Source organism: Stegodyphus dumicola, chromosome 5 (assembly GCF_044657685.1).
Source record: "Stegodyphus dumicola isolate Sdum_Otavi_A_Nest chromosome 5, ASM4465768v1".
Classification (NCBI taxonomy): Eukaryota; Metazoa; Arthropoda; class Arachnida; order Araneae; family Eresidae; genus Stegodyphus; species Stegodyphus dumicola.
This window is the reverse complement of record NC_140772.1, coordinates 193236276-193264159: the sequence shown is the minus strand read 5'-3', so window position 1 is coordinate 193264159 and position 27884 is coordinate 193236276. Positions and strand designations below refer to the sequence as shown.

Genomic DNA, 27884 nt, shown 5'->3' with positions numbered 1-27884 from the left:
TCCTTACAACCTCTGAAACAGCACTTTAAATTTGAATTTTTAAAAGTGTATAATTAAAGCCTTCATTGAGATGTTACAATACAGAAAAAATAAGTAGAATGCTGAATTCATATGAAGACTGACTGAACTTCCAGATTCAAATCTCAAATTGATGGCTACAGGATAACAATAAGACACAAATAATACTACAATGAAAGTCTAAGTTATAGAAATGAAGTCTAATTTTTTAATTAGAAATGAATATACACATTTTAAGCAATATTTCAATTTTGTATAGTTACTGATTTCCTTAAAACTATACGTGATAATGGAAAAAGATTTGGATTTATGTATTTAAAACATGTAAGACACATCCAAAATAATTACAGAAATGGAGGCTGAGCTTTTAAACACAGAATAGTCAGAAATTCAAGTTGATTTATCTTTTTGAAAAGGCTTGTTAATTTTGAAACACTAGAACTAGTTCTAAACAGTCTCTTCATGTTTCTATTAATACTATTAATAGGTCTTTATTCTTCTTTGAGCTTATATTCTGTAAGCAGATACAATTTTTTCAATATTCTTTAAATTAATTTAGTATATGCTTACCATGTTTAGATATATTATTTTAAAATCCAGTATAATTATATGCTTTTCTGTCTTGACAACACAAACTTAGTAATTAATTTAATAATTTAATATATTTTCAAAAGTGTGCAATATACTTTTGATTGCTCCAGTAACTTTTTTTTCTCTCCTTCACCTTGAAATTGTCTTCAATTACCTCTTTTTTTTTTTTTTTTTTTTTTTTTTTGTTGCTGTTGCATTTTATTTTTATAACTTAATATTTTTACAGAAAGTTCATGTTTCCATCAATTCTATTATATATGTTGGGAATGGCATCACTAAGCCAACGAATCAAAAGCCAGATAGAGACTGACGTCATGGGACGCCAGAGGAAAACGAACAGTTCCGGTTTAATTAGCTAAGAACGATGTTTGCATGATGTGGCTAGATAGATATTGTAGCTAGATAAATATTTTATATTCTTTTAACTTGTCTTTATGTGTAAATAAAGCTTTTTGCTCAAGTTTAAATGAAGTACTCCATTTATGACAAGATAGCTGTTAATTCATCGGGTAGATGACTTACGAATCCCTTCTGAGCTAGCCATTGTTCGAACGTAACGCCTTACGTAACATAACATTGTGGCGCCAAGACGTGGGGCGCGATAACAGCTAAAATAAATTGAAAATGGAGCTTACACAGCTGAAAACCGAAAGAAAATGTCTAAGAACTTCCTTTACCACATGTGCAAACAAAATTGATGCAGAACTGAAATCAGATATTCCTGATTTGAAGCTACTTTCGATTCTGGAACAACAGCTTAGAGACAAGTTTAATCGACTTGAAATTTGCCAAAAGGAAGTAACGTCGCTAATTCTACAATCTAAAGAGGCTGAAAAGCTATATGAAGAAGATTTTATTTCTTCTGAGCCTTATAGAGATAAATATTTTGAACTGTGTTCTCAAATCGAAAAGCTGTCGAAGAATCCTTTACCTACTGAATTACCAGAGAAGCGCAAATTTAAACTGCCGAAGATCGAACTAAAGAAATTCAACGGCGAAGCAAAAGAATTTTTGACGTTTTGGAGCCAGTTTTCGAAGATCCATGAAGATCCGACGATTCCACATGAAGATAAATTCCAGTACCTCCTGCAAGCAGTTGTTCCTCGGTCCAAAGCCGCACGGGTAGTGGAGAGCTTTCCAGCAAGGCGTCGAATTACCCGAAAGCAATCGCCCAGCTTCGAGAGAGGTTTGGAAGAGAAGACTTACTTGTACAGATATACGTCAGAGATCTTCTAAGCATGGTTATGCGTAATGCAAGCAGTGGACGTGTGAAGACGGATCTTCCCACTCTCTACGATGATTTAGAAACCAAGATTAGAGCTTTAGAAAGTCTTAGAAGAACGCAAGAGAAGTATGGTGATTTCTTAACGCCTTTAGTTGAATCCTGCCTGCCCGAAGAAGTATTAATTGCTTGGGAGAGAAACAGAAATTTAAAAGAAGCACTTCAGCCTGATGACCAATGCACACTAAATAAAAATTCAGATTCCGCCACCTCAGCTGCGTTAGTAAGTACATCAAATTCTGAGAGCCCAGGTAAGCGCAATTTTAACTGTCTCTTTTGTGAAAAACGGCACCCAACTAAAGAATGTTTTTCTGCTAGAAATATGACATTAGAAGCTAAGAAAAATATATTAATTAAAAAAGGGGCCTGTTTTGGATGTTTCAGATTTGGACGCACTTTTAAAACATGTCGAGTAAAAAATTCTTGCATGTACTGTAATAAAAATCACCATTCTTTAATGTAAGTACGCACATTACTGGATACAGGTTCTCAGCATTCGTATGTCAGTAAAAAATTAGTAGAGAATTTAAATTTAAAACTATTAAGGCAAATTAAATTGAAGCATTCGTTATTCGGTGGAAGAGAAACGCGAACGCAGATTCACGATGTTTATAATTTGTTGATTTCGGCATTAGATGAAACTTTCTCCTTTCAAATCGAAGCACTTTCCGAGAGCAAAATTTGTGGCACAGTGCCAAAAGTGAAGGATAGTAAAATTCTTAATGAACTGAAAGATAGAGGCGTCAGTTTGATTTGGGTTCTTCTGATCGTGAGATTGATCTGCTTTTGGGAGCGGATATTGTGGGCGGTTTATTTACTAATAAATGTGTTTGGTTGGAGTCAGGGTTATTTTTGATCGACACTTGTTTAGGACATGTGTTAACTGGGAAACATGAGTCATTTGGAGATAGCAATGATGATACTGTTTTGAATGCAATTTCGTTGTATGTTAGTAATTATTCGATAAAAGATTTGTGGTCTTTAGAATCCATAGGTATTTCAGATCCCATTGAAAATAATAGAAAGAATTTAGAACATTCTAGAGTTTTGGAAGAGTTTAAAAATAATGTGAAAATTCTTTCAGACGGTAGATATGAACTTTGTTTACCTTTTAAATCTGATGTGGCCGATTTGCCGACAAATAAAGATTTAACTTGGAAGCGGCATAAAAGGATGTGCCAGCGAGCACAAGATAAAGCATTTTTAGAAGAATATACTACGATTTTCCGGGAATGGGAAAAATTGAATATAATTGAAAAGGTAACTGATAATATTGAGACGGAACATTTTTTACCTCATCGGCCAGTAATTAAGGACAGTACCACTACAAAAATCAGACCTGTCTTTGACGCGTCAGCCCGAGAAAGTGGTAAATGCTCTTTGAATGACCTTTTGTATAAGGGTCCGAACTTACTAGAAATAATTCCAGAGATACTTGATAGGTTTCGAATTCATCCAATAGGATTATCTTCAGATATTGAGAAAGCATTTCTGATGTTAAGTATAGCCCCTCAACATAGAAATTTCTTGCGGTTTTTTTATCCGTCCGAGAGTGAACAGATTGTTTACCGACATCGCAGAGTAGTATTTGGGTTAAAGTCGAGTCCATTTTTATTAGCAGCCTCAATTACACATTTATTAGATAATGTACCCTCTGAATTTGATGCTATAGCACAAAAACTGAAACATTCTTTTTACATACATAATTGTGTTTCTGGTGTTGCAAATATTCAGGAGCAGGAAGATTTTATTGTAAATGCAAAAGATATTTTGTCACGGGGTTGCTTTAATTTAAGAAACTGGGAGAGTAATGTAAAATGTAAGTATGTTTCTAATAGTACTGGTGTCACGAAAGTATTGGGAATTTTGTGGGATCTTGATAAGGACACTATTAAGTGTAATTTAAACTTTAATCTTGTAAGTGAAGATCAGAATTTTACTAAGAGAATCATTTTAGCTACAGTTCACAAAATATTTGATCCAATAGGTCTGTTGAGTCCTGCAATCTTACCACCTAAGCTTTTACTGCAGGAAACGTGGAATTTAAATCTAAAGTGGGATACTCCCTTACCAGATAGTATTCAAATGTCTTTTAAAAGATGGTTTAGAGAAATAGATGCATTAAGAGATATCGAAATCTCACGTTATGTTGAAATAAATGATTCCACTGAGATGCATGTTTTCGTAGACGCGTGCAAAGAGGCATATGCCACCTGTATTTTTTTTAGAACGAGAACCTCTCAAGGGGTAAAAATTTACTTTGTTAGAGCAAAAACCAGAGTTGCACCTTTGAAGAAAGTAACGATCCCTAGGTTAGAGTTAATGGCTTGCTGCATTGGTGCCAGGTTGGCATATTCAGTGAAGCAGGCTTTAAATGCCCATGAGATTAAAACAATATTTTGGAGTGACTCTAGGGTAGCTTTATACTGGTTAAAAGAACGTGGTGATTGGAATGTTTTTGTCTCGAACAGAGTAAAAGAAATAAATAATCTGTTTCCTAATAATGAATGGCGACATGTGCCAGGGAAAATGAATCCCGCTGATCTGATTTCGCGAGGGTGTTCCCCTAAGAAATTGTTAGAATCCTGCTGGTGGAAAGGCCCGGCATGGTTGTTGCAAGCAAGAGACAACTGGCCTGACACCGAAATATTGATAACGGAAACACCCGAAATAACACTTGAAAGGAGAAAGGTTAGGTTATGTAATATTAATTTGTCGGAAGAGAGAGTACCGTGGTATGCCATTAAATTCTCAAATTTCCATTCAATAGTTAGAATGGTTCCATGAATATTGAGATTTATCAGTAACGTAAGATCGCGTCGTGATACTAGATGGGGGGGAGAACTTCTAACGCAGGAGATTGAAAATGCTGAAATTCTGCTTATTCGTAATGTGCAAGCTCAATTTTTTCCTAGTGAAACCTCTATTCGGAACTTGTGTGTTTTCAAAGATGTGAACGGAATTATCAGAGTTAAAACTCGAATTACTGAACGCATAGATAAGCATTTCTTCATTTCACCTATTCTTCTTCCTGATAAATGTATCTTTACTCAAGGACTGATTGAATATTTTCACCGAGAAAACTGTCATGCTGGAACCCAGATATTACTAAGCATATTGCGTGAAAAGTACTGGATTACAAGAGGAAGAAGAGCAATACGTAGTATTCTGAAGGACTGTATTAAATGTCGACGATACAAAACTAAATCTCATCATTCAGAAATTTCTGGGTCACCCCGATCTCCGGACTCAACTGATGTTTCCGATGTATGTGACAGTTCTAAGACTATAAAGACACGAGCTGGTAGAACCGTTAAGATGCCACTTAGACTGAACTTGACAGACTTAAATGTTTTGAGTAGCTATCCAGCAACTCAAAGGGGGGAGGATGTTGGGAATGGCATCACTAAGCCAACGAATCAAAAGCCAGATAGAGACTGACGTCATGGGACGCCAGAGGAAAACGAACAGTTCCGGTTTAATTAGCTAAGAACGATGTTTGCATGATGTGGCTAGATAGATATTGTAGCTAGATAAATATTTTATATTCTTTTAACTTGTCTTTATGTGTAAATAAAGCTTTTTGCTCAAGTTTAAATGAAGTACTCCATTTATGACAAGATAGCTGTTAATTCATCGGGTAGATGACTTACGAATCCCTTCTGAGCTAGCCATTGTTCGAACGTAACGCCTTACATAACATAACATTGTGGCGCCAAGACGTGGGGCGCGATAACAGCTAAAATAAATTGAAAATGGAGCTTACACAGCTGAAAACCGAAAGAAAATGTCTAAGAACTTCCTTTACCACATGTGCAAACAAAATTGATGCAGAACTGAAATCAGATATTCCTGATTTGAAGCTACTTTCGATTCTGGAACAACAGCTTAGAGACAAGTTTAATCGACTTGAAATTTGCCAAAAGGAAGTAACGTCGCTAATTCTACAATCTAAAGAGGCTGAAAAGCTATATGAAGAAGATTTTATTTCTTCTGAGCCTTATAGAGATAAATATTTTGAACTGTGTTCTCAAATCGAAAAGCTGTCGAAGAATCCTTTACCTACTGAATTACCAGAGAAGCGCAAATTTAAACTGCCGAAGATCGAACTAAAGAAATTCAACGGCGAAGCAAAAGAATTTTTGACGTTTTGGAGCCAGTTTTCGAAGATCCATGAAGATCCGACGATTCCACATGAAGATAAATTCCAGTACCTCCTGCAAGCAGTTGTTCCTCGGTCCAAAGCCGCACGGGTAGTGGAGAGCTTTCCAGCAAGGCGTCGAATTACCCGAAAGCAATCGCCCAGCTTCGAGAGAGGTTTGGAAGAGAAGACTTACTTGTACAGATATACGTCAGAGATCTTCTAAGCATGGTTATGCGTAATGCAAGCAGTGGACGTGTGAAGACGGATCTTCCCACTCTCTACGATGATTTAGAAACCAAGATTAGAGCTTTAGAAAGTCTTAGAAGAACGCAAGAGAAGTATGGTGATTTCTTAACGCCTTTAGTTGAATCCTGCCTGCCCGAAGAAGTATTAATTGCTTGGGAGAGAAACAGAAATTTAAAAGAAGCACTTCAGCCTGATGACCAATGCACACTAAATAAAAATTCAGATTCCGCCACCTCAGCTGCGTTAGTAAGTACATCAAATTCTGAGAGCCCAGGTAAGCGCAATTTTAACTGTCTCTTTTGTGAAAAACGGCACCCAACTAAAGAATGTTTTTCTGCTAGAAATATGACATTAGAAGCTAAGAAAAATATATTAATTAAAAAAGGGGCCTGTTTTGGATGTTTCAGATTTGGACACACTTTTAAAACATGTCGAGTAAAAAATTCTTGCATGTACTGTAATAAAAATCACCATTCTTTAATGTAAGTACGCACATTACTGGATACAGGTTCTCAGCATTCGTATGTCAGTAAAAAATTAGTAGAGAATTTAAATTTAAAACTATTAAGGCAAATTAAATTGAAGCATTCGTTATTCGGTGGAAGAGAAACGCGAACGCAGATTCACGATGTTTATAATTTGTTGATTTCGGCATTAGATGAAACTTTCTCCTTTCAAATCGAAGCACTTTCCGAGAGCAAAATTTGTGGCACAGTGCCAAAAGTGAAGGATAGTAAAATTCTTAATGAACTGAAAGATAGAGGCGTCAGTTTGATTTGGGTTCTTCTGATCGTGAGATTGATCTGCTTTTGGGAGCGGATATTGTGGGCGGTTTATTTACTAATAAATGTGTTTGGTTGGAGTCAGGGTTATTTTTGATCGACACTTGTTTAGGACATGTGTTAACTGGGAAACATGAGTCATTTGGAGATAGCAATGATGATACTGTTTTGAATGCAATTTCGTTGTATGTTAGTAATTATTCGATAAAAGATTTGTGGTCTTTAGAATCCATAGGTATTTCAGATCCCATTGAAAATAATAGAAAGAATTTAGAACATTCTAGAGTTTTGGAAGAGTTTAAAAATAATGTGAAAATTCTTTCAGACGGTAGATATGAACTTTGTTTACCTTTTAAATCTGATGTGGCCGATTTGCCGACAAATAAAGATTTAACTTGGAAGCGGCATAAAAGGATGTGCCAGCGAGCACAAGATAAAGCATTTTTAGAAGAATATACTACGATTTTCCGGGAATGGGAAAAATTGAATATAATTGAAAAGGTAACTGATAATATTGAGACGGAACATTTTTTACCTCATCGGCCAGTAATTAAGGACAGTACCACTACAAAAATCAGACCTGTCTTTGACGCGTCAGCCCGAGAAAGTGGTAAATGCTCTTTGAATGACCTTTTGTATAAGGGTCCGAACTTACTAGAAATAATTCCAGAGATACTTGATAGGTTTCGAATTCATCCAATAGGATTATCTTCAGATATTGAGAAAGCATTTCTGATGTTAAGTATAGCCCCTCAACATAGAGATTTCTTGCGGTTTTTTTATCCGTCCGAGAGTGAACAGATTGTTTACCGACATCGCAGAGTAGTATTTGGGTTAAAGTCGAGTCCATTTTTATTAGCAGCCTCAATTACACATTTATTAGATAATGTACCCTCTGAATTTGATGCTATAGCACAAAAACTGAAACATTCTTTTTACATACATAATTGTGTTTCTGGTGTTGCAAATATTCAGGAGCAGGAAGATTTTATTGTAAATGCAAAAGATATTTTGTCACGGGGTTGCTTTAATTTAAGAAACTGGGAGAGTAATGTAAAATGTAAGTATGTTTCTAATAGTACTGGTGTCACGAAAGTATTGGGAATTTTGTGGGATCTTGATAAGGACACTATTAAGTGTAATTTAAACTTTAATCTTGTAAGTGAAGATCAGAATTTTACTAAGAGAATCATTTTAGCTACAGTTCACAAAATATTTGATCCAATAGGTCTGTTGAGTCCTGCAATCTTACCACCTAAGCTTTTACTGCAGGAAACGTGGAATTTAAATCTAAAGTGGGATACTCCCTTACCAGATAGTATTCAAATGTCTTTTAAAAGATGGTTTAGAGAAATAGATGCATTAAGAGATATCGAAATCTCACGTTATGTTGAAATAAATGATTCCACTGAGATGCATGTTTTCATAGACGCGTGCAAAGAGGCATATGCCACCTGTATTTTTTTTAGAACGAGAACCTCTCAAGGGGTAAAAATTTACTTTGTTAGAGCAAAAACCAGAGTTGCACCTTTGAAGAAAGTAACGATCCCTAGGTTAGAGTTAATGGCTTGCTGCATTGGTGCCAGGTTGGCATATTCAGTGAAGCAGGCTTTAAATGCCCATGAGATTAAAACAATATTTTGGAGTGACTCTAGGGTAGCTTTATACTGGTTAAAAGAACGTGGTGATTGGAATGTTTTTGTCTCGAACAGAGTAAAAGAAATAAATAATCTGTTTCCTAATAATGAATGGCGACATGTGCCAGGGAAAATGAATCCCGCTGATCTGATTTCGCGAGGGTGTTCCCCTAAGAAATTGTTAGAATCCTGCTGGTGGAAAGGCCCGGCATGGTTGTTGCAAGCAAGAGACAACTGGCCTGACACCGAAATATTGATAACGGAAACACCCGAAATAACACTTGAAAGGAGAAAGGTTAGGTTATGTAATATTAATTTGTCGGAAGAGAGAGTACCGTGGTATGCCATTAAATTCTCAAATTTCCATTCAATAGTTAGAATGGTTCCATGAATATTGAGATTTATCAGTAACGTAAGATCGCGTCGTGATACTAGATGGGGGGGAGAACTTCTAACGCAGGAGATTGAAAATGCTGAAATTCTGCTTATTCGTAATGTGCAAGCTCAATTTTTTCCTAGTGAAACCTCTATTCGGAACTTGTGTGTTTTCAAAGATGTGAACGGAATTATCAGAGTTAAAACTCGAATTACTGAACGCATAGATAAGCATTTCTTCATTTCACCTATTCTTCTTCCTGATAAATGTATCTTTACTCAAGGACTGATTGAATATTTTCACCGAGAAAACTGTCATGCTGGAACCCAGATATTACTAAGCATATTGCGTGAAAAGTACTGGATTACAAGAGGAAGAAGAGCAATACGTAGTGTTCTGAAGGACTGTATTAAATGTCGACGATACAAAACTAAATCTCATCATTCAGAAATTTCTGGGTCACCCCGATCTCCGGACTCAACTGATGTTTCCGATGTATGTGACAGTTCTAAGACTATAAAGACACGAGCTGGTAGAACCGTTAAGATGCCACTTAGACTGAACTTGACAGACTTAAATGTTTTGAGTAGCTATCCAGCAACTCAAAGGGGGGAGGATGTTGGGAATGGCATCACTAAGCTAACAAATCAAAAGCCAGATAGAGACTGACGTCATGGGACGTCAGAGGAAAACGAACAGTTCCAGTTTAATTAGCTAAGAACGCTGTTTGCATGATGTGGCTAGATAGATATTGTAGCTAGATAAATATTTCATATTCTTTTAACTTGTCTTTATGTGTAAATAAATCTTTTTGCTTAAGTTTAAATAAAGTACTCCATTTATGACAAGATAGCTGTTAATTCATCGGGTAGATGACTTACGAATCCCTTCTGAGCTAGCCATTGTTCGAACGTAACGCCTTACGTAACATAACAATATACATTAATATTATGATGCAAGTGCTACAAAGTGTACTATGTCACTGAGTTGAAACACTAGTATTAAAGAATACTGCATATATTTGAATCTTATTTTATTTTTCATATATTTTCTAGATATTTTTTTTACCATTTTTCAATAGACAGTATTGGTTAGATATTTAAAAATTTTGGCAGTAGAAATTTTACATGTACAGGTTTGATTCAATATAGATTCAAATCATAAAAGGTTGGTATGTTGTATTACATCGTTAAAGTTGTGCCAATGGATTACCTCTCTTTATTGCAATGATTTGGCTTTTGGTAGTGGATTCATTCATTCAATAATCATTTTGGATTTTGTGACATATTTTTAGTAATTTTTTGTAATTTTACTTAAGTCATTCATTATTGTATTTTTCAGACTTTCTATCATTTTCCAACGGCTGATTTTAGGGTTAGGTAGATATGGACCAAAAATATTTCAATTTCATAAAACATGTTTAACCACTGATAGCTACTGCTACAGTCACTGACGTCACAATCATCCAAGCATAATTTTAAAAAAAGTACTTTCTCTTGCAAAATTTGTTGATTTATAATTTACTTTCATTAAATATGCTTTCATTAGGAGTTTGGATAATTCTTTTTACATAGCCTTATCATAACACTGATATTTTGGTTTTGATTTTTCATTCAAATAATTTATGGATACAATCTTGCTTTATAAATGGGCAACTATTTAAATTTGGAAATTATACATTCACTGGTTCTGCTTGTTTGCTATGAAATATTAATAATTAAAATGTTTTATTTTCAGTAATTGATTCCAAAAGTTAGTAAAACAATTTATCACTTTTTTAATAAATCCATCATATCAATAAATCATTATCATGCATATTTTTTGAGAAATTAGAAATAATTTTTAATTGAAAGTTAAGAGTTATAAACTGCTAACATTATAAAAATAACATTTTAAAAAATTTTCTCAAATTTCATAATATTTTCTTTTAAATCAATTATTTATTACACATGTATAAAAAGCCAACAATGTCTTGAGCTACTGTCAAGATTTAACTCAGAAAAGAATCAAAGTTCAAAGGTTAATAATCAGAACAAATATATATATATCTGAAACAACAAATGTAGCTATCAATAAAATTAGTGGATGAATTTGTATACATAATGGGATTAATAAAGAATTTTTAAGAAAAGGCAACACAGAAATTACACAATAATTGAAACTAAAAATTGCTAAAACTGGTATTCTATTAAGTATATTGATAATGGTTAAAGTTATCCCTAGTAAAGATGGCTAATTCAGAAAATGTGTGTATTTTTTCTGCATTTCAAAATCTGAAAACCTTTATATTCAGAACTTATTTCCCAGTTTGTATTAATGCCCAGTTGCATATATTTTAATATTTTTTGCTTAAAAGTTTAAAGATAAAAAGAAATGTACACTTTTTAAAATCCAAAAGTTTATTTATCTCATGATTCTAATCCTAAAAATTTTATTAAAGATTCTATCATTAAATCTATTTATTTACAGTAACTTTAATAAAAAAATGCAGTAAAATATGGAACAAAAACACTGCAATTTTAAATTCAATATTAGATAAACTATAACCTGATTAATAAAAATATTTTTATTAGATAAACTATAATCTCAGATTAATAAAAATATATTTTTTTTATATCACTTCAAATTCTATCAATCAAAAGTGGAGTTTTATGTAGTTCAAAAAAGAAAAGCAAGATGATGTTTCTTCATTAATTATAACATTTCAAAAAAGTCGAAGGCAACTATTTTAACCCAATTTATTCAAAAATTAAAAGTTTAAAATTTATGTAATATAGCAAGCAATATATGTATTATTTAAAATTTTAAAAAATATTAAAAATTTAAATTTCAGTAAAATAAATATTACTGTTCATAGCGAGAGAAAAAAGAACAAAATTTTATTTCAAGCCACATTTATTTTATGTAGCTACTACAATATACAATAAATACTTGTAGTTCTGAAATTCAAATACAGAGTATTAAGACTATTTTACATGCATATTTAATGAATTTCGGTCATTTATATAACTTATTATGCCTAAACTTCCAATTTTACTTCATTATATGATAACAGTTATATGTTTTCTAATTGCTAGTAAGTTTATGAGCCCATCTTACAATTTTTTACCATCAGAACAAATGACATTAATATTCAAAGCAGCTTAGAAAAATGGAAAAAAAATTATGCCTCTGCAGAATACAATATCTATCATTCTCTTACTCGCTCAATATCAATTAGTCGCATTTTTAAATGATATGGTTACTACATGCATATAAAGAAAATATTAATTATTTTGTATTAGACTCAGTTAAAATAAAAGACAAAAAATACATTTCACAATTATGTAATTATTTACATATGATGTTCATTTTCATAACTTCTGCTTAAAACAATTAAGATTACTAAAAGACAAATTACATAAAATAATTATAATTTGGAACAGATTAAAATATACATGAATTTTTTAAATTAATAAATAACTATTATACACAATTGTAAAAATTAATATGAAATTAAAAACTGTGAATGAGCTATAGTGACCAATATATATATTATTTCTCTAATCAGCACAGAAAACAGATTACAATGTAGTTTTCTAAAAGTAGGAAATAAGATATTTCAGTTGATTCTTGACTATACAAATGAATTTTAAAAATATGTAAAACACTGATAGAGACTTTATGATATGAATACTTAATATTATCAAACTTTTAACAATACAAGAAACTAGTTACCTGTACAACTTTCACAAAAAGAACTGACTACATTTATGAATTATATAAGAATGCAGAATACTTTTGACTATTAAAAATATAATGTACATGATATTCAATAAATATTTGATACTTTGTAAAAAAAAAAAAAGTAATAATTCAACTTCACTTCCAAAGGAACAATTTGCTATAGAAAACAGAATAATATACCCCGCTTCTAAAAGGAATGGCTTCTATGCATTTTAGATGTTAGAAACAAAGTTACAAATGTCTGTTTGATGTTGAAAACTTTATCAGAATCCTTCCAAGAATTTTGGACTGTTACAATTACATTACACTACATTGTACCCCATCAGTGGCTGAATGCTGAGAGTTTGAAGTGGGTTCAATCCTAAATAAAAGGGCTGGCTGCATGGTATTTCCCCATGTGTAATGCAAGTATGAGCCACTTTCCCCTAGGTTCCCTTCTTGAAGGAATCCTTTTAATTAGGCAGTTAACTCCCATGTGCTTTGCTATATTTAGATAACCCATGACATTATGCGACCATGAAACATGTCATTCACTCATCCTGGCAAGTGTTCTTTTGCGCAAAACATTAAGTATTAATTTACCTTCCAAGTGCTTTATGCAAAATCAGTTCTTAGAAGATTGCCATTAGGTAAAAAGTAAGATCTTTAATTATGTTTTGAATTTAAAAGATCTGTAATTGCATACAAGCTGACAATTATATAAAAGAAAAAAAATACACTTCTTAACAGTTGAAATTTTCATTTTTATGTCTAATAATTATAAATTAAAATACAGTGCTATCAGAAAAAACTAATAACAGCTAATTATAAGACAAAAATTAATATGTATCTTGGTATGCTGTCAATGGATTAAAGAAACTAAGCTAGACTTTCTGACAGTTTTAGTAGTAATATTTCCAAGCTAATTTTTACCTAACATTTAAAAACATTACAATAAATAATGCTTTATATCTTAAAAGGAAAAAAAAAAAAAAATGCGATATAAAAGATACTCAGTATTTTGCCTACAACACACAAGCTACATGAACATTACATGAAGAGTAGATTGCACAGATTTCACCTGCTCATATCATGTTAAAGGTATAATATTAATTAACACTGATAAAGTGATGAGCTATTTTAATTTTCTCAAGCTTCTCCCAAACATATACTGTATTTTGATTCATGTTCATTTAGGTAATTTTGTAAAGGTTAATCAGCTCAAATTATATATATTGAATTAGTCATTCCTAGTTAAAACGATGATTGAAAGGTTTATTTTAAGAAGTTCTTCACATAAAATTATTATAGAGCATGAAGTTGCTTTGCTAATCAGCTGTCAATATGCTGCCTTCTCAGCTGGTTGCCCATCACATTTTTTGAGACCTTAAATTTGCAACAGAAACAAGAAATTATAAAAGGGTACATTTCCCACCAGATGTTTGTCTGCATTAAAATGAAATAAGATATTTGCAATTTCAAAATGGAATATTATGCAACTTCTAAATGATTAATTTCTTGCAAATTAAGAAATAAATTGTTTTGCTAGCTTTAGGTTATCTAATCTATTTGAATTCACATTTTAAAAATCCATGTGCAAATATTTTTTTATTTGTTTGAACATTTATTACATTCACAAATACCTTTTATAGCCTTCCTTTCCATTTTTACAAACTGCATACAAAATCATTGCAATTATTCGTCTTCATATTAAAAACAAGTATCATCATATCTAGTCTACTCCCATTTGATAAAAACCATGGCACATTACTGGTACAGCTGAATTACACTTAAAAATTAATTCAAGATGATACCGATAAGTGTATAATTTTTTAAATTATAAACAAGGTTTCTATTCTCGCAGAAACAATTCGAAAATTGACAGAGTAAAATAATTAATCATCATAATTTATATTACAAAATATTAATGTTAGAAATGTCCATGATCTAGTTTTTCCTTTTTTCATGTCATGTTACATTAACATACCACAGCATTCATCAACTATGCAGTGGTGGGAAATCGTTGGAGCCAATCTTGACAAAATAGATGTGTAATATACTTTTTAAACAAGTATATAATTATACTGCAACCAAATTAAAGATTTCAGAGCAATGTATATGTTCTTTAATAATTTTCAATATCGAAAAGCTAGTGTTGTATTTTCACTATACAAATAAAATTGCATCTGTTTTTAACATGAATGATGAAATTTACATTTCATCAAAGAAAGTTGTTGCCTTATGTGACATAAGATTTTTCATTTACAGTAGTACCCTCCTGTAAGGGACACCTCTGAATAGAGAACACCTATATTTAAGGGATCATCTTGAATTAATTTTTGAACACATTGAAAAAACGTTTAAAAAGTAAGATAGAGTTACAGAAATTATTGAAAACAGAAATACTCTTTGTTAAACTTTTGAGTTTCAAAAGCAAGTTTGTGCTCAGTGAAAGATAATTTTGTCACAAGGCAACAATAAAATGAAAAGTTAATCCATAAATTTTGAAAACTGCTTTTCAGTAGGAAAAAGGGGGGAAATACATTGGGAAATGCAAGTTGTACAATCAAAAGGATATTTCACATTCAACAGAACTCAAAATCAGTTATTCTTGCTACAGTTCTCAGAAGGGAAAAGAAAATAATGTCAGCATGTTGTAACGCAATCCAAGATGCGGACCAATTGGAAAAAAATGTGGTGGGATGACTGGACCATATGCCAAGGCACAAGGATCTCACAATTTGGATAGAATGAAAATTTTGAGCATTCTTAGTTCTTACTAGAAGCAGGAAGCAAAAGAAATGTAATTTTGTACATGTGCATTTTTTCATATGTTATCTAGCATTGCTAAAAAGAGGAAAAAATTATCATTAAAACAAAAAGCTGATGTAATCCATGTAGCAGATTGAAAACATTAGTTTGAGAGATTTAGGGTAGAAATGTGAAATAAGTAAAAAAAAAAACCCAGTAAGTTGTGTGCTAAAGGATACAGAAGATAATAAAAACATTATTAAATTACCAATTCAAATGAACATTCCAAGACTGTAAAATTTAGAAAAATTGTAGCATGTGAAACTGATACAGTAGTATTCACTTGGTTTTGTTCTGCAATATCAAACAATATTCTTGTAAGTGGAGTTTTATTGCAAGAAAAGGCAAAAGAAGTTTCAGAAAGAGTGCACTACAGAACTTTAAATCACCAAATGTTTGGTTAGACAAATTTTAGCAAAGACATAACATTATTTTCCAAGACTATTAGTGGTGAAGAAAAATCAGTAGATAATGGAACATGTAACAGACTGGATAAAAAAGCTAAATGAAATCTGAGAAGGATATGAGGTAATAAATATCTACAATGCAGATGAAACTTGATTATTATCAGGGAAATTAGTGTTTTTTCTACCTAATGCAACATCAATATTACAGCTTTTGAACCAATGTATGATTAGAAACGTCTGGGTTCATTACAGAAAACTGTTTTTATGGCATATTCTTTGACAGGCTTGCAGAAACAGTGATCAGCTTGCAAAATGTGTAAATGTATTGAATGCCGCTCAATGAATCACAAAGGCTGTTCAATCTGTATCATAAAGTGATGTTCAGCACTGTTTTAAGAAAAGAAAGCAGACCTTTTAAATTCCAGTTTCAAGTGCCCTCAATGAATGTATGATGAAAATGAATTGTTTCAACTTATCAATGGCAGTGCTCAAATTCAAGAATATTTAGAAATCAATGAAAATTTGTGCGCTGAAGACGCCACTGAGGATGTATAATCTTTTAGTTCAGCTGTGAATGATGAGGTAGGCATTAATAAAAATAGATTGGAAAGCAGAAAGATGAAGAAGAGTCAAACGGAAAGAGTAACATAAAAAAAAACTATACTGATGCCTTATACGTCTCAATTTAAAAAAAATATATATCATAACTATTGGTGAGAGAGAGGGACTTAGGATCATCAATGTGCAAAACTTTCAAACACACCCGTGTAATGGATTATTTTCAATAAATTTCTGTAAAAAATTACAAAATTCTATTGTTTATTTTATACATTTTTGCAATAATAACTTTTTTAATTAAGACTTTAAATTTTTCATGAACTTCAAACAAATATCTGTAATTAAGTTATTTATATATCATTTATATAAAGCTTCATATAACCTGAAGTTCTAATTAAATTACATTATTTTAGTATGTACCCTCTGAAGAAGAGAAATATTTATTTGGGAGATAAAATGTCTAGTTTGGTGGATGTATCTTATTGGCAGATACTACTGTACTTTCAAATTAGCTGGAATAAAGTAACATGCTTAAAAGATCTATCATTTCCTAATGGCAACTGCAAGAATTAGTTTTACATGGAGAGAAAAGGAAAATAGTGTAAGGTTTTCTGCTGATTTATGTTTCATTAAAATTCAGTCCATAAAATTTTAATTCTCAGTAGCTTATGTATCATTGCTGTGCACAGGCAAATACTTTACAGTATATATATATATATATTTTAACTAATTCATACTTTTTTGATGATGAATGCTTCAGGAAGTTTCAGGGGAAATATAAAGAACAAGATTATAATTGTTTTCTCCCCCCTTTTTTTATAACTTTACCTAAAATTAACAATATTTTAGTTTTGAATCAGATATCAGTTTGAAAAAAAATTATAATATATCTATAAGATTATATAAAAAATATAACTATAAGATTTAGAAGCATTTACATCATTGATATAATTAATAAATAATACTGCTAATGCCATACAGTATGAATTTAGTTACAGAATACCCATAACAACTTTTGACTACTGTTTAGCAAAGAATTTTTTTTTTTTTTAATTTAGATTTCAGTTTTAAAATAGAACTTTAAACAACAGATTAATTCATATTAAATGATTTTTAACTATGTAAATTTCCATTACCTGATTATAATTATTCATTACTACAGCAGTAAAGGGCAATTATATGGCAGGGATGAGTAAAATATTGTAGTAATTATAGCAGAAAACATGACAAATTTTTCTAAAGAAACATAAACATTATTCACTTTTACAAAGACATAAAAAATATCAAAAAAAATTTTCGTCCTTACAAATAATCAGAGAATTAATGAATATTTTTTTAACTACAGTAAAAGAAATTCTATCGCTTACATATACAAGTATTACATATACAAATATCAGCACACTTACAGCTATGTATGTGCAATATTATCACAGTTGCATGACTATATTTTGTCAGAAAATAATATATTGGCATATATTTCCTCAGTTTATATTTATATGTATATACACATATGTATCCAAGATAGTGATCAATTGATAAAAATGTGCACCTAAGACTGAAAACATTATGATTTTGAAGTCACTAACACAATTATGAGAATAATGATAGCAACAATCACTAAAATCGAAACAAAGCAGCAAAGTTTCTTCCGATAGGCTTTCTGTAATTAAATACATAATATTAATTAGGGAACAAAATCATCAAACTAAAAATATTTAAGAATTATCTGAACTAGTAAGTACTGAAATTATAAATGAACTGAGACATTAATATACACTCATGTCCATAAATTAATGATAATTTGGAGTCAAGCGGAAATCAAACTCTAAAATAAATATATCACCTGTAAAACCACTACACACATCTTCAAGAATCATATGCAAATTTCAGGAAGTAACCAGATGACATCGATGGTACATCACATTGACGAGAGTGTAAGAGAGTGATATACAGTCAAATGTCGTTAATTCGGACACCCATAATCCGGACCTCAAAGCTACAAACTTTCTGCGCATGCGTTGCGTTGATGCATGCGCGTAAGACCTTTACGGCTGCAAATATGCTTGTGCACGTGCACAAAATATGTTTACGAGTGCGTGTTTAATGTATAACGGACGGTATCAGCTAGGCTAAAATTATCTAATTATCTATTTCAGTTAATGTTGCAGATTGCGTTGTTCCTTAATCTTCGAACTGGATCCGGCTTATTATTTTTTGCAGACTGTTAGAGCAATTTTATAAAAGTAAGCTTGAACTTTCGATTATGTCAAATAGATTTTCTGATATATATTTATTAATATGTCATTAAACAAAAAGTGGAATAGCAAAAAATGGATAAAGGCATATCCTTTGTTTATCTTTAACGCCGCCCGCGGCGCGCAATGAATTGGAAGCTGATCTGTCAGCACTATCCTTATTTTCAGGGCAGATGTTTTTATTTTATTTGGCTTATAATTCCTTACTAAATGTAGTATTTCATCTCGATGTACTCAGTCTTTGATATGATTTAAATCAATTCCTCGTCATTATAATTCACTTCCGATAGCGAAGAAAGTGACAGAGGTTATTGAAAACGAAAAAATTTCAATTGACAAATTAGTCGGTAGACACAGCAATTATAGGACTTGAACAGAGGAACTTTGTAACTGAACAAGAAATTATGTCTGTTTATAGAATTAAAGAGAATGTATTCCCAGGCAGCACGTCTCCAAAAATATACGTATAATTTTGGTGAAATAAGGGTATGGTATTTTTTGCACGTTACTTTTACGAAATTTATACGATTGAAATAGGCTGAAGTTACTGTTGACTCTTGATCGTTATTTTCCACACGTTATTTTTACGAAAGTTATACGAATCCGAATGTACTGATAAAACTACCGCCATGATGGTATATTTTATTCGCCACTTTTACGCATATTATACGAATCCGAATGTTCTGAAAGAAACTACTGCCTTTATGGTATATTTCATTCGTCACTTTTACGGATATTATACGAAGTCTAAAAAGATTGAAAATGAAGTTTTTAATCTTTTTAGACTTCAAAATATTTAGTGTATTTCTGGCATTTCACTTTGTTTTCCTTGTCCACGAACATGAAAAAAAGGGCATTCATATATGAGGCTAAAATTTTTCTATAAATTTTAACATGTGAGCTAAATCTTTACGTGCATTTATGCAAAAAATTATATTTTCTTAATTCAAACATCTTCAAAATAACTTATTTATTTTCTTATATCAAATTTGTTATTTTTATTCATATCAACACTTACATTAATTTACACAATTTAATTTCTTTTATGAAAATCCTATTACCCATTTAACTGGAATAAGCTGTATATTAAATTTGTGTACTTACTGAGTTTGGTACAATACTCTCCTTATTTTATTTAGCAAATGTGGGCAATTAAATTGGAATAAGACTAGCAAATCTTTCATGTCGAGGAATAGAATAATAAATACAGCAAAAGATGCTCGAAAACGTTTAACTTCTTGAACAATAGTTTAATGTAGACCAAAGGATCATTAATTATAATCAAAGATATACTAATATTTTTATTTAATAATAATAATAATAACTCTACGAAATTGCAAGCTGAATCCTGATATTTTACATATATTTCAGTTCCTTTAATCTTTGTTATAAAAATCATATGAGGCTAACTTTTTTTAATTTTGTTTAATGTACGGAAAAAATGATATAGCGATTTTAATAATTTTTATATGAGGAAAAAATTAATAAATAATGTAAATAAATAATTTTATATTTTTCCTGAAACAGTTAAAGACATTCTTAATATGGAGATCTACAGAATGAGTACAAGGGTCCAGTTAAATGAACTCAAAATTTGCATAGTTAATTTTACGCTAACTTATAAAAATTAACCGGATTTATGATTATACACTGAGCATGCGCATACACAGACATTTCTATTTTTTGTAGAAAAATTTAATTATTACCTTAATACAGAGATGCTGTGAATATAAATTTATATAATGCAAGAGTAAGTTTATTTCATATGCTAATTTAGAGGCTTTCTTAATATGTTTAATTATAAAGAAAAAAAAAAGCATTGCAATTCTTGTTCACTGACCAATGGCAAAGCAGACACTTTCTACTTCCGGTTGTGGCGGGATATTTGTGAAGTCAGCACTCAGCAATGGAGGTCAAAAAGAATGGTAAAGTCGCAAAGAATACTGTTTGTTCGTGGATTGGCGTTTGTGACTGAATCCATCGAAGTTACTAATTATTTGAAGAAAGTAAGTGAATATTTTATATTTTCAGTGTTTAATACTCGTACTTTCTTCACCTATATGAAATTTTATAAATAGCATCTGTGTAGAAAATGTGATTTTCCATGTGTTGTTCTTTTGTGTACGAGCCTAATGATTCATTTTCAGGATTTGGTACTGTTAATGACATAGAATACCAAAACAATAAATTGAAAAAAATTTGCACTAGTCTGTTTCTTACTGTTTGTGTCACTCCTGTTTGTATGTGTCACACCTTTTTATAGTTATATTATTTTTACTCAAACGTTTTAATATTTATCTTAAAGCATACTGTAATTAAGCAGGAAATAGCTTTTAATGGAAAAAGAAAGGCAATATTAACATGACTAATTGTTCAGAAATCTGTTATGGAAATGTTATCTACCTTATGCCAAAAAATAAAGCATGTAACTTTCATTTATTTATGAAATTCAAAATTTTTTATTTGCTTAGTGTTTTCCCTAAAAATAATTTAATTTCTTATTTTTGAATTTAGTTTTATAAATTTGCTTTAATATATAATCTTTAACTCAAAGATATTGTGCTATTAAAAAAGGAAATTTTATGCCATAGAAACACAGGTACTTTGTTCCAAATCTGTGTTCATTTTTTTTTTATATATATACTGAATTTTTATGCACTTGTAATTACTGAAATATATCCTTTCATGAATAATAAGTAAGTCCTAAGTCCTTTCACGAATGCATTTCTTTTTTGTTTGTTTGATTTTATTGTTTTAAAAGATCTGCCATAGTTAAAGTAAGAAAATAAAGTAAGAATGCTTTACTTTCAGTTTTGAATAAATTTATTACTATTTACTGCAGCTTCAAGTTTCTCTAAACATAATTTTTGAAGTCAAAACTTGATAGTTATGTTGATTATTAGACTTGCATGAAAAAATTTATTGAAAAATTAGTATTTGATCTAAAATACCTTAAATTATTTGAATTATATTTTACTAAATCATGTATTTTGATATAACTAGCAAGTTAAAAAAATTAAAATTGTAAATGCGCAGAAATGCTTATATAAAACCAAGAAATTGTTTATATTTTTGTTGCTTTTTCCCTTGTAAATTAATTATATATATATATATTACAGTCTGGGGAGTCAGCACCCTGCTGAATTGTAGTAAACGAAGACGTCCAATCTACTAGACCATCAAAGATGCAGATTTGGATTTTCTATTTCATAGTTATTGAAATCATAATGGTATGTTTGTTTAAATTAGTACTGTTTATGAATGTGATAAAAATAAATTCTGATAAGCTAAGAAATGATTTATTTTCTATTAATTATGAACTGTAAATAATGTAACCAATTTTCTTCATAGTATTTACTAAACATTTTTCTTTTAAAAAATGGAGGTAGTCTTATTTCTACAATTCTTGCAGAGATACCAAGAAATAAAACATTTCAGGAATTTTCACTCAGTATATCTTGATGTGTAAAATCATGTTGTTCAATGCCATATTACTTTTTCACAGGAAAGTAATTTTATTGATCTAACATCTGCATAAGTCAAACTTTTTTAAGAATGATTACAGTTTCTAAGCTAACTTAAAATTTTCAGATTTAGAAAATGTATGTTTAATGTAGCATTAGTTTTCCATGGAATAGAAAAGGTTTTCAAAATGTTCAGTTGTTAGAGGGAAATAATGTAAATGAGATTGTCCTGATACAGTTTCAGCTGGAAATGAAACTGAATTTTCGGATAGTGAAGATTTCATTTAAGAATTCTAATAAAACTGATTAATGTAAATCCTCTGCATTTAAGAATTCTAATAAAACTGATTAATGTAAATCCAATGATTCATGTAGGTATTCTTCTGTTATCAGGACCAGATTCAGAAATGTGTGTTTATATGCATGCATTTTTAAATGTAGGTGCTCGTGTGTGCATGTGTATATTCTTTGTGTATGTATGTGTATACTTATACACATATATGCGCATACATGCATATACACATGCTTACATATCTACAGTGGAACCCCGAGATACGAGTTTAATTCGTTCCAGCATTCAACTGGTATAGCGAATTTCTCGTATCTAGAAACAAGCTTCCCCATTGAAAATAATGGAAATTCAGTTAACCCGTTCCACACCCCAAAAAATATCAACATTTTAATATCAAGTCAGTTTTTCCTAATAAATAACACTGGTAAATAATATAACAATAGTTTAACTTTTTTACCAACATTTTAACTCCTTCTCATTAATCCACACCAACAACAGATTCTCAACATCTAGGAGTACTTTTATGGTGCTTGGAAGCAACGATAATTCCTTTGGCTACATCAGGTTTCTTAATTTCTTCCTGCTTCTTCAGAATAGTATAGATTTTCGATGTTGAAAGGCCGCAAGTCTTCGCCAATTCCGTCACCATGCTTATGTTTATCTACGATTTCTTTCTTGATATCGACGGCCATGGCCTCCTAATTTTTCTTTGCAGCACTATCTGAGGCAACAATCTTCTTGCGAGGCATCTTGAAATAATTATTTTCACGTTAAATGTCAAAACAATTAACTTACAAGTGCACAAACACGTATATAAAAGAACACTGAGTGATCTGACGATAAGATTCCCCGAGTTGAACCGGATAGGGAAATGGCACCACCCATACCAACAGCCTGGCTCATTGCTCGTTACTCGAATTAATGCTCATATTTTGCTCATACTTTCCTCGTATCTTGAGGTTTCATTATACATTTCTGAATCCCGTCCTAATAACAGAGGAGTACCTTTGCCAGTATTGCAACAGAGCTAGAATGAATTATCGTGTTAAATATGTGGAAAATGCATGCTTAAAGTACTGTTATTTTCTAAAAATATTCTGTATGTCTATTTTTTACAAAGAGAAAAAAATAGCTAAAAGCTGTTAATTTACTCGTATTTATTAGTCCAAAGGGGCTTTGTCCCTAAAGAACTATTGTTTTTGTTTTGCATTGGTTCACTATAAATATCTGTTTCACTTTTCAAACTGTTCCTACCAAATGTTAGAGTCCCTAGTGTGGGATTAATACTCTCTATCTTAGTACCCTCTACAACCTATGTTAGGGTTAACCTGTATAACCTACAAGGATTGCCAGTTTAGGCGAGATATCTAGGTAGTCATCATAATATGTACCTTATATTTTATTATTTTTAAATTAAATTGAAAGTAATAAACTAGTTTTCAAGAATGGAGTTAAACTAGATTTGCATTCAACTCTGGTTTATTGTGTTAATGATGTTTTGCTGTAACAAATATGAATTTTTTGTTTAAGTATAATAATTTAAAATGTTTTTTCTAGAGAATGAAGTACTGCCACTAAGGTAAAGGTGCTAACTTGCAAGGTAATTTTCTATTCTACATTAACTCAATCTTTATGTCCTGTTACAGATATATTGGCAGAAATAATGAAAACCTGACATTCAAAAAGAAAAATAATAATGTTGAATGTAGTATATTAGATGGTTAACTGCGGTTTGGCAGCTCATTAATAATCTTGCACATATTGAGTACGAATAACTTTGACAATTACCGGTATTTTCAATAGTATAAATTAGGCAAGAAAGCAGCTTTAGCTTAGCACCGATTTTAAATACAACTCTCTTAACAATATTGGTTTGACGAAGGTAAAATATAATTGAATTTAATAAGTTGGAAATACTGTCTGTCTTTCCACGAGTTAAAAAATAATTTCAAATAAAATTTCTTTTTTCAGTTTTTCATGTTATTTGTTTAATGTTCTTGTAATCTGATTTATCATATTTAGTCACATATTTCATCCCTCTTTGCACTATAGTATATAATTAAAAGGACTTATCAGTTTCAGCAATATTTTTTTTACCAGTATACATTTTTACCATAACTTTGTTTCTAAATCATATCCTGAAAAATTAAAAGTACACAAAGAAGGAAAATATGCAAGTAAATAATGGCATTTAGTGTTGTTTATGTGTCTAATATTTGTACTAGATTGTAAAAGTTATAAAATTCTATTAGCTTTTTTAAATTGAGGTGCTTCTTTGCACCCAAATGGTTAAAGCCCTAGTGTGACCTTTGGTACTTTGATCTAACTTCTATTCTTAATAAATAATCCAGCTGCGTACAGTTTACTCAATTTCTGCCATGTGTAAGGTAAACAATATTAGCTTTTTTTAAATATATCTTTTACAACTATTCCATCAGATACATTTCTTTCATATTTTGCCTTAATTGAGTCATCCTGCTAATTGAGAATTTATTAAAGTTAATATGTTAAATTTTTGTGTGTATAATTCATTTTAAGTACGTGCAAGCATATGCATACATTAACAGTTACGTAGAATTATGTTTTGGGTATCAAATTCAGAAATTTTGGGGCTGTTTTTAGAAGATTTATTAATGATTTATACTATATTAATATTGGTAAAAAAATTCTGTGGCTTTTATATGAGAGTATATATTTTAAAATAGCTGCATGATATGGTAGAGGTAAAAAGCTTCATGTGGATCATAAATTAATATTATGTGGCAATTTTTCATTTATTTAATAAAGAAAATATTCAAGCCACAATTAAAATTTTTTCACTGGATTATTTGCATACAAAGTTTGCAGCAAATATTTCCTGCAACAGAAGTGACAATTTTTATTTTGCCAAGACAGGAAATTTAGTTAGTGAAAGCAGTAACCCTGTTTTGAGATGTTAAATAGGAAGGCAAATTTTTGAATTTAAATTGATTTTTGAAGGAAGACTTCATTTAGTCTTGCTATCATTCTACGTGGCTCTTAACTTTTTTATGGTATTTATAATTTTATTGTTATTCAGCTTTCTGTTTGCTTAGAATGCACATGAATGTAGACTTGAAATATTTTATATTACAAACTGAGATGCCATTGTTATCATAATTAAAGATTTTTGCTCTGATTTTGGAGGAATTTACGGATAATATTTTTGATTGTGTATTGGTTTCTGGTTTATTGAAATGTGTAAAATAGCCTGTTAATGCATATACGTATGTTAATGACATGTATATGTTTATGAAGTATTCTGTTATATGTATATAATGTTGTGATTAGTTTTCTGCTTACTCTTTATTTAAGAAAAAGTTATCTGTAAGAAAGCGAATATTCTTTACTATATGTAGGAGTAAAATTGAAAAGGCTAATGCAATATAATTAATACAAAATTAAGTTTTTTCTCATGTACTTAAATACAAACATAGCCATTAAAGAATTTCTCAACCTTGCAGTTCTAAACAAATCTTAAGTATTTTTTACTTGAAATTATAGGCTTTGTGTAAGGTATATAATTAAAGCTTACTGTGTGATAGTATGAAATTAAATTTTTAATTACTGAAATGTAAATTTTTAAATATGAAATACTCAGTGCATTTTATATGCATCTTTTAATACTTCAACTATATTTAAAAACTGAAAACATCTGAAGTGTGAAATTATTACAAATTTTTCTTTTTCTTGTTTAGGAGCTGTTCTCAAAACATTGGGTGACAAAGAATTCACTTTTACAAAAATCGAGCTGGATATTAAAGACAGCGAACTATAGAACAAATATGGCGAAGCTGCATGAAGTCTATGTTGAATTTTATTATTGAAAAAAATATGCTCTTCAGATTTAATGTTAGTTTTTATTGTTTAACAGTAATTGCAGTTTTCGAATACCTGTAAAATAAACCTAATTCTTAAATTAATTTCTTGTGTATTTCTTTTGCAAGTATTACAGTTCATAATACTTCAAACAACTTGAAATTTTATACTTGTTAATTTATGTGGGATATGTTCATAATAATTTTATAATTTAAATAACTCATTGTCATCATATGAGCATAATCTAAAATGCACAGCATTTGACAACAAATTAATAAAAAATTAGCCAACTTCTAATTGCTTTCTTTTGTCCAGTGGCCTCTTTTTAAGTCATTTAATACCATAAAGCTATTTGATGAAAAAAAAATAATTGGTATGTCCACATCAACATGTACATTTATAATGATGTTATAGAAAAAGTCACATGAGATAAATATTTAAAAACTTCAATATTCCTAAACAAATTAACTTTTTAAAATTTTATCTGGTATATAAGATAAAATAAAGAACATATTTAGGTAATTTTGAATTTGCATAATTTTATGAACTTATTTTTGAAATTAACAGTTACATTGTAAAAGGGAACTTTTTAAAAATACCTCAATAAAGCATTTCTTTTGTAGAGGTGAACTTTTAGTACTGATCTAATATATTTATAAGATTTTAAACTGAGAAAGACAACAATAATAGATTACAATACATTGCAAGATTGACTGATAAATGTAAAATTTTTACATATCATAATTATGTGTGTAATTAAAACAGAAGTTACTCGATTAACTTGCATGCAAATTAATATTTTCTTTAACATGTTTGGGATAAACTGAATTTTAATAAATAAATATGTATATATTTGTGTATTATCTGAAGATATGAATGAAATATTTATGACATTAAACATTCATCTTCAAGGAAAATAACAAAGTCAACTTGGTAAACTATTGGAAAAGGTAAGTTTTCTACAATTTCCTGGTCTATATTTAACAATTTTAAAATTTAGCACACTCATTCAAATAATCTAAATGTATGATGTTTTCTTTTGTCCTACCTTCGTTTACTGAATTTGTTAATTAACTATATTGTACTTTAGATAGAAATTAACGTAGATATTCCCTGTATTTTACGGTACAAAAACTTATATATTTGATAATAATTGACCTAAATCTTCCCTATGTTTTCTTTGCATATACGAATGACTTTGGTAAAAATTTAGTCCGATGTCTTCTCCTCTTTACTGTGTATAAGTGCACATTTTTGGTAAAAAATTTGCATAAATCTCCAATTACCTATTTACTGCATTTTTCGTAAAATGTGCTTATTTTAATCTCTTATTTTTTTATATAAATTATGCAAAAATGTTCTGCATATTATGATTAAAAGTTAAAATTAATTTAATATCAAATTTTTACATATCCACCTTTTAGGTATGTACAGCAATATGGAATATATATAACTGGAAAATTTAAATGCAAAAAAATT

At 30.4% G+C, this 27884-nt stretch overlaps 1 protein-coding gene and 1 long non-coding RNA gene across 4 annotated transcripts in view; one reads left to right on the top strand and one right to left on the bottom strand.

The window, feature by feature from the left end:
* Positions 1-11953: 11953 nt before the first annotated feature.
* Positions 11954-27884, bottom strand: part of Syx13 (syntaxin 13) — a 42383-nt gene continuing 26452 nt past the window's right edge. For 2 of the 3 annotated variants that reach the window (XM_035350604.2, XM_085817506.1), the window contains exon 10: positions 11954-18217. In XM_035350604.2, coding sequence (XP_035206495.1) covers positions 18122-18217 — 96 coding nt within the window. In that variant the 3' untranslated portion in view covers positions 11954-18121. Of the gene's footprint in view, positions 18218-23012; positions 23318-27884 lie in introns of those variants that run through there. The other variant, XM_085817507.1, reaches the window with a different exon arrangement.
* On the top strand, positions 20710-26509 carry LOC146997377 (uncharacterized). The gene is made up of 4 exons (XR_015041382.1): positions 20710-20818; positions 21932-22042; positions 24126-24168; positions 26285-26509. It is a non-coding gene; the product is annotated as an uncharacterized LOC146997377 (long non-coding RNA).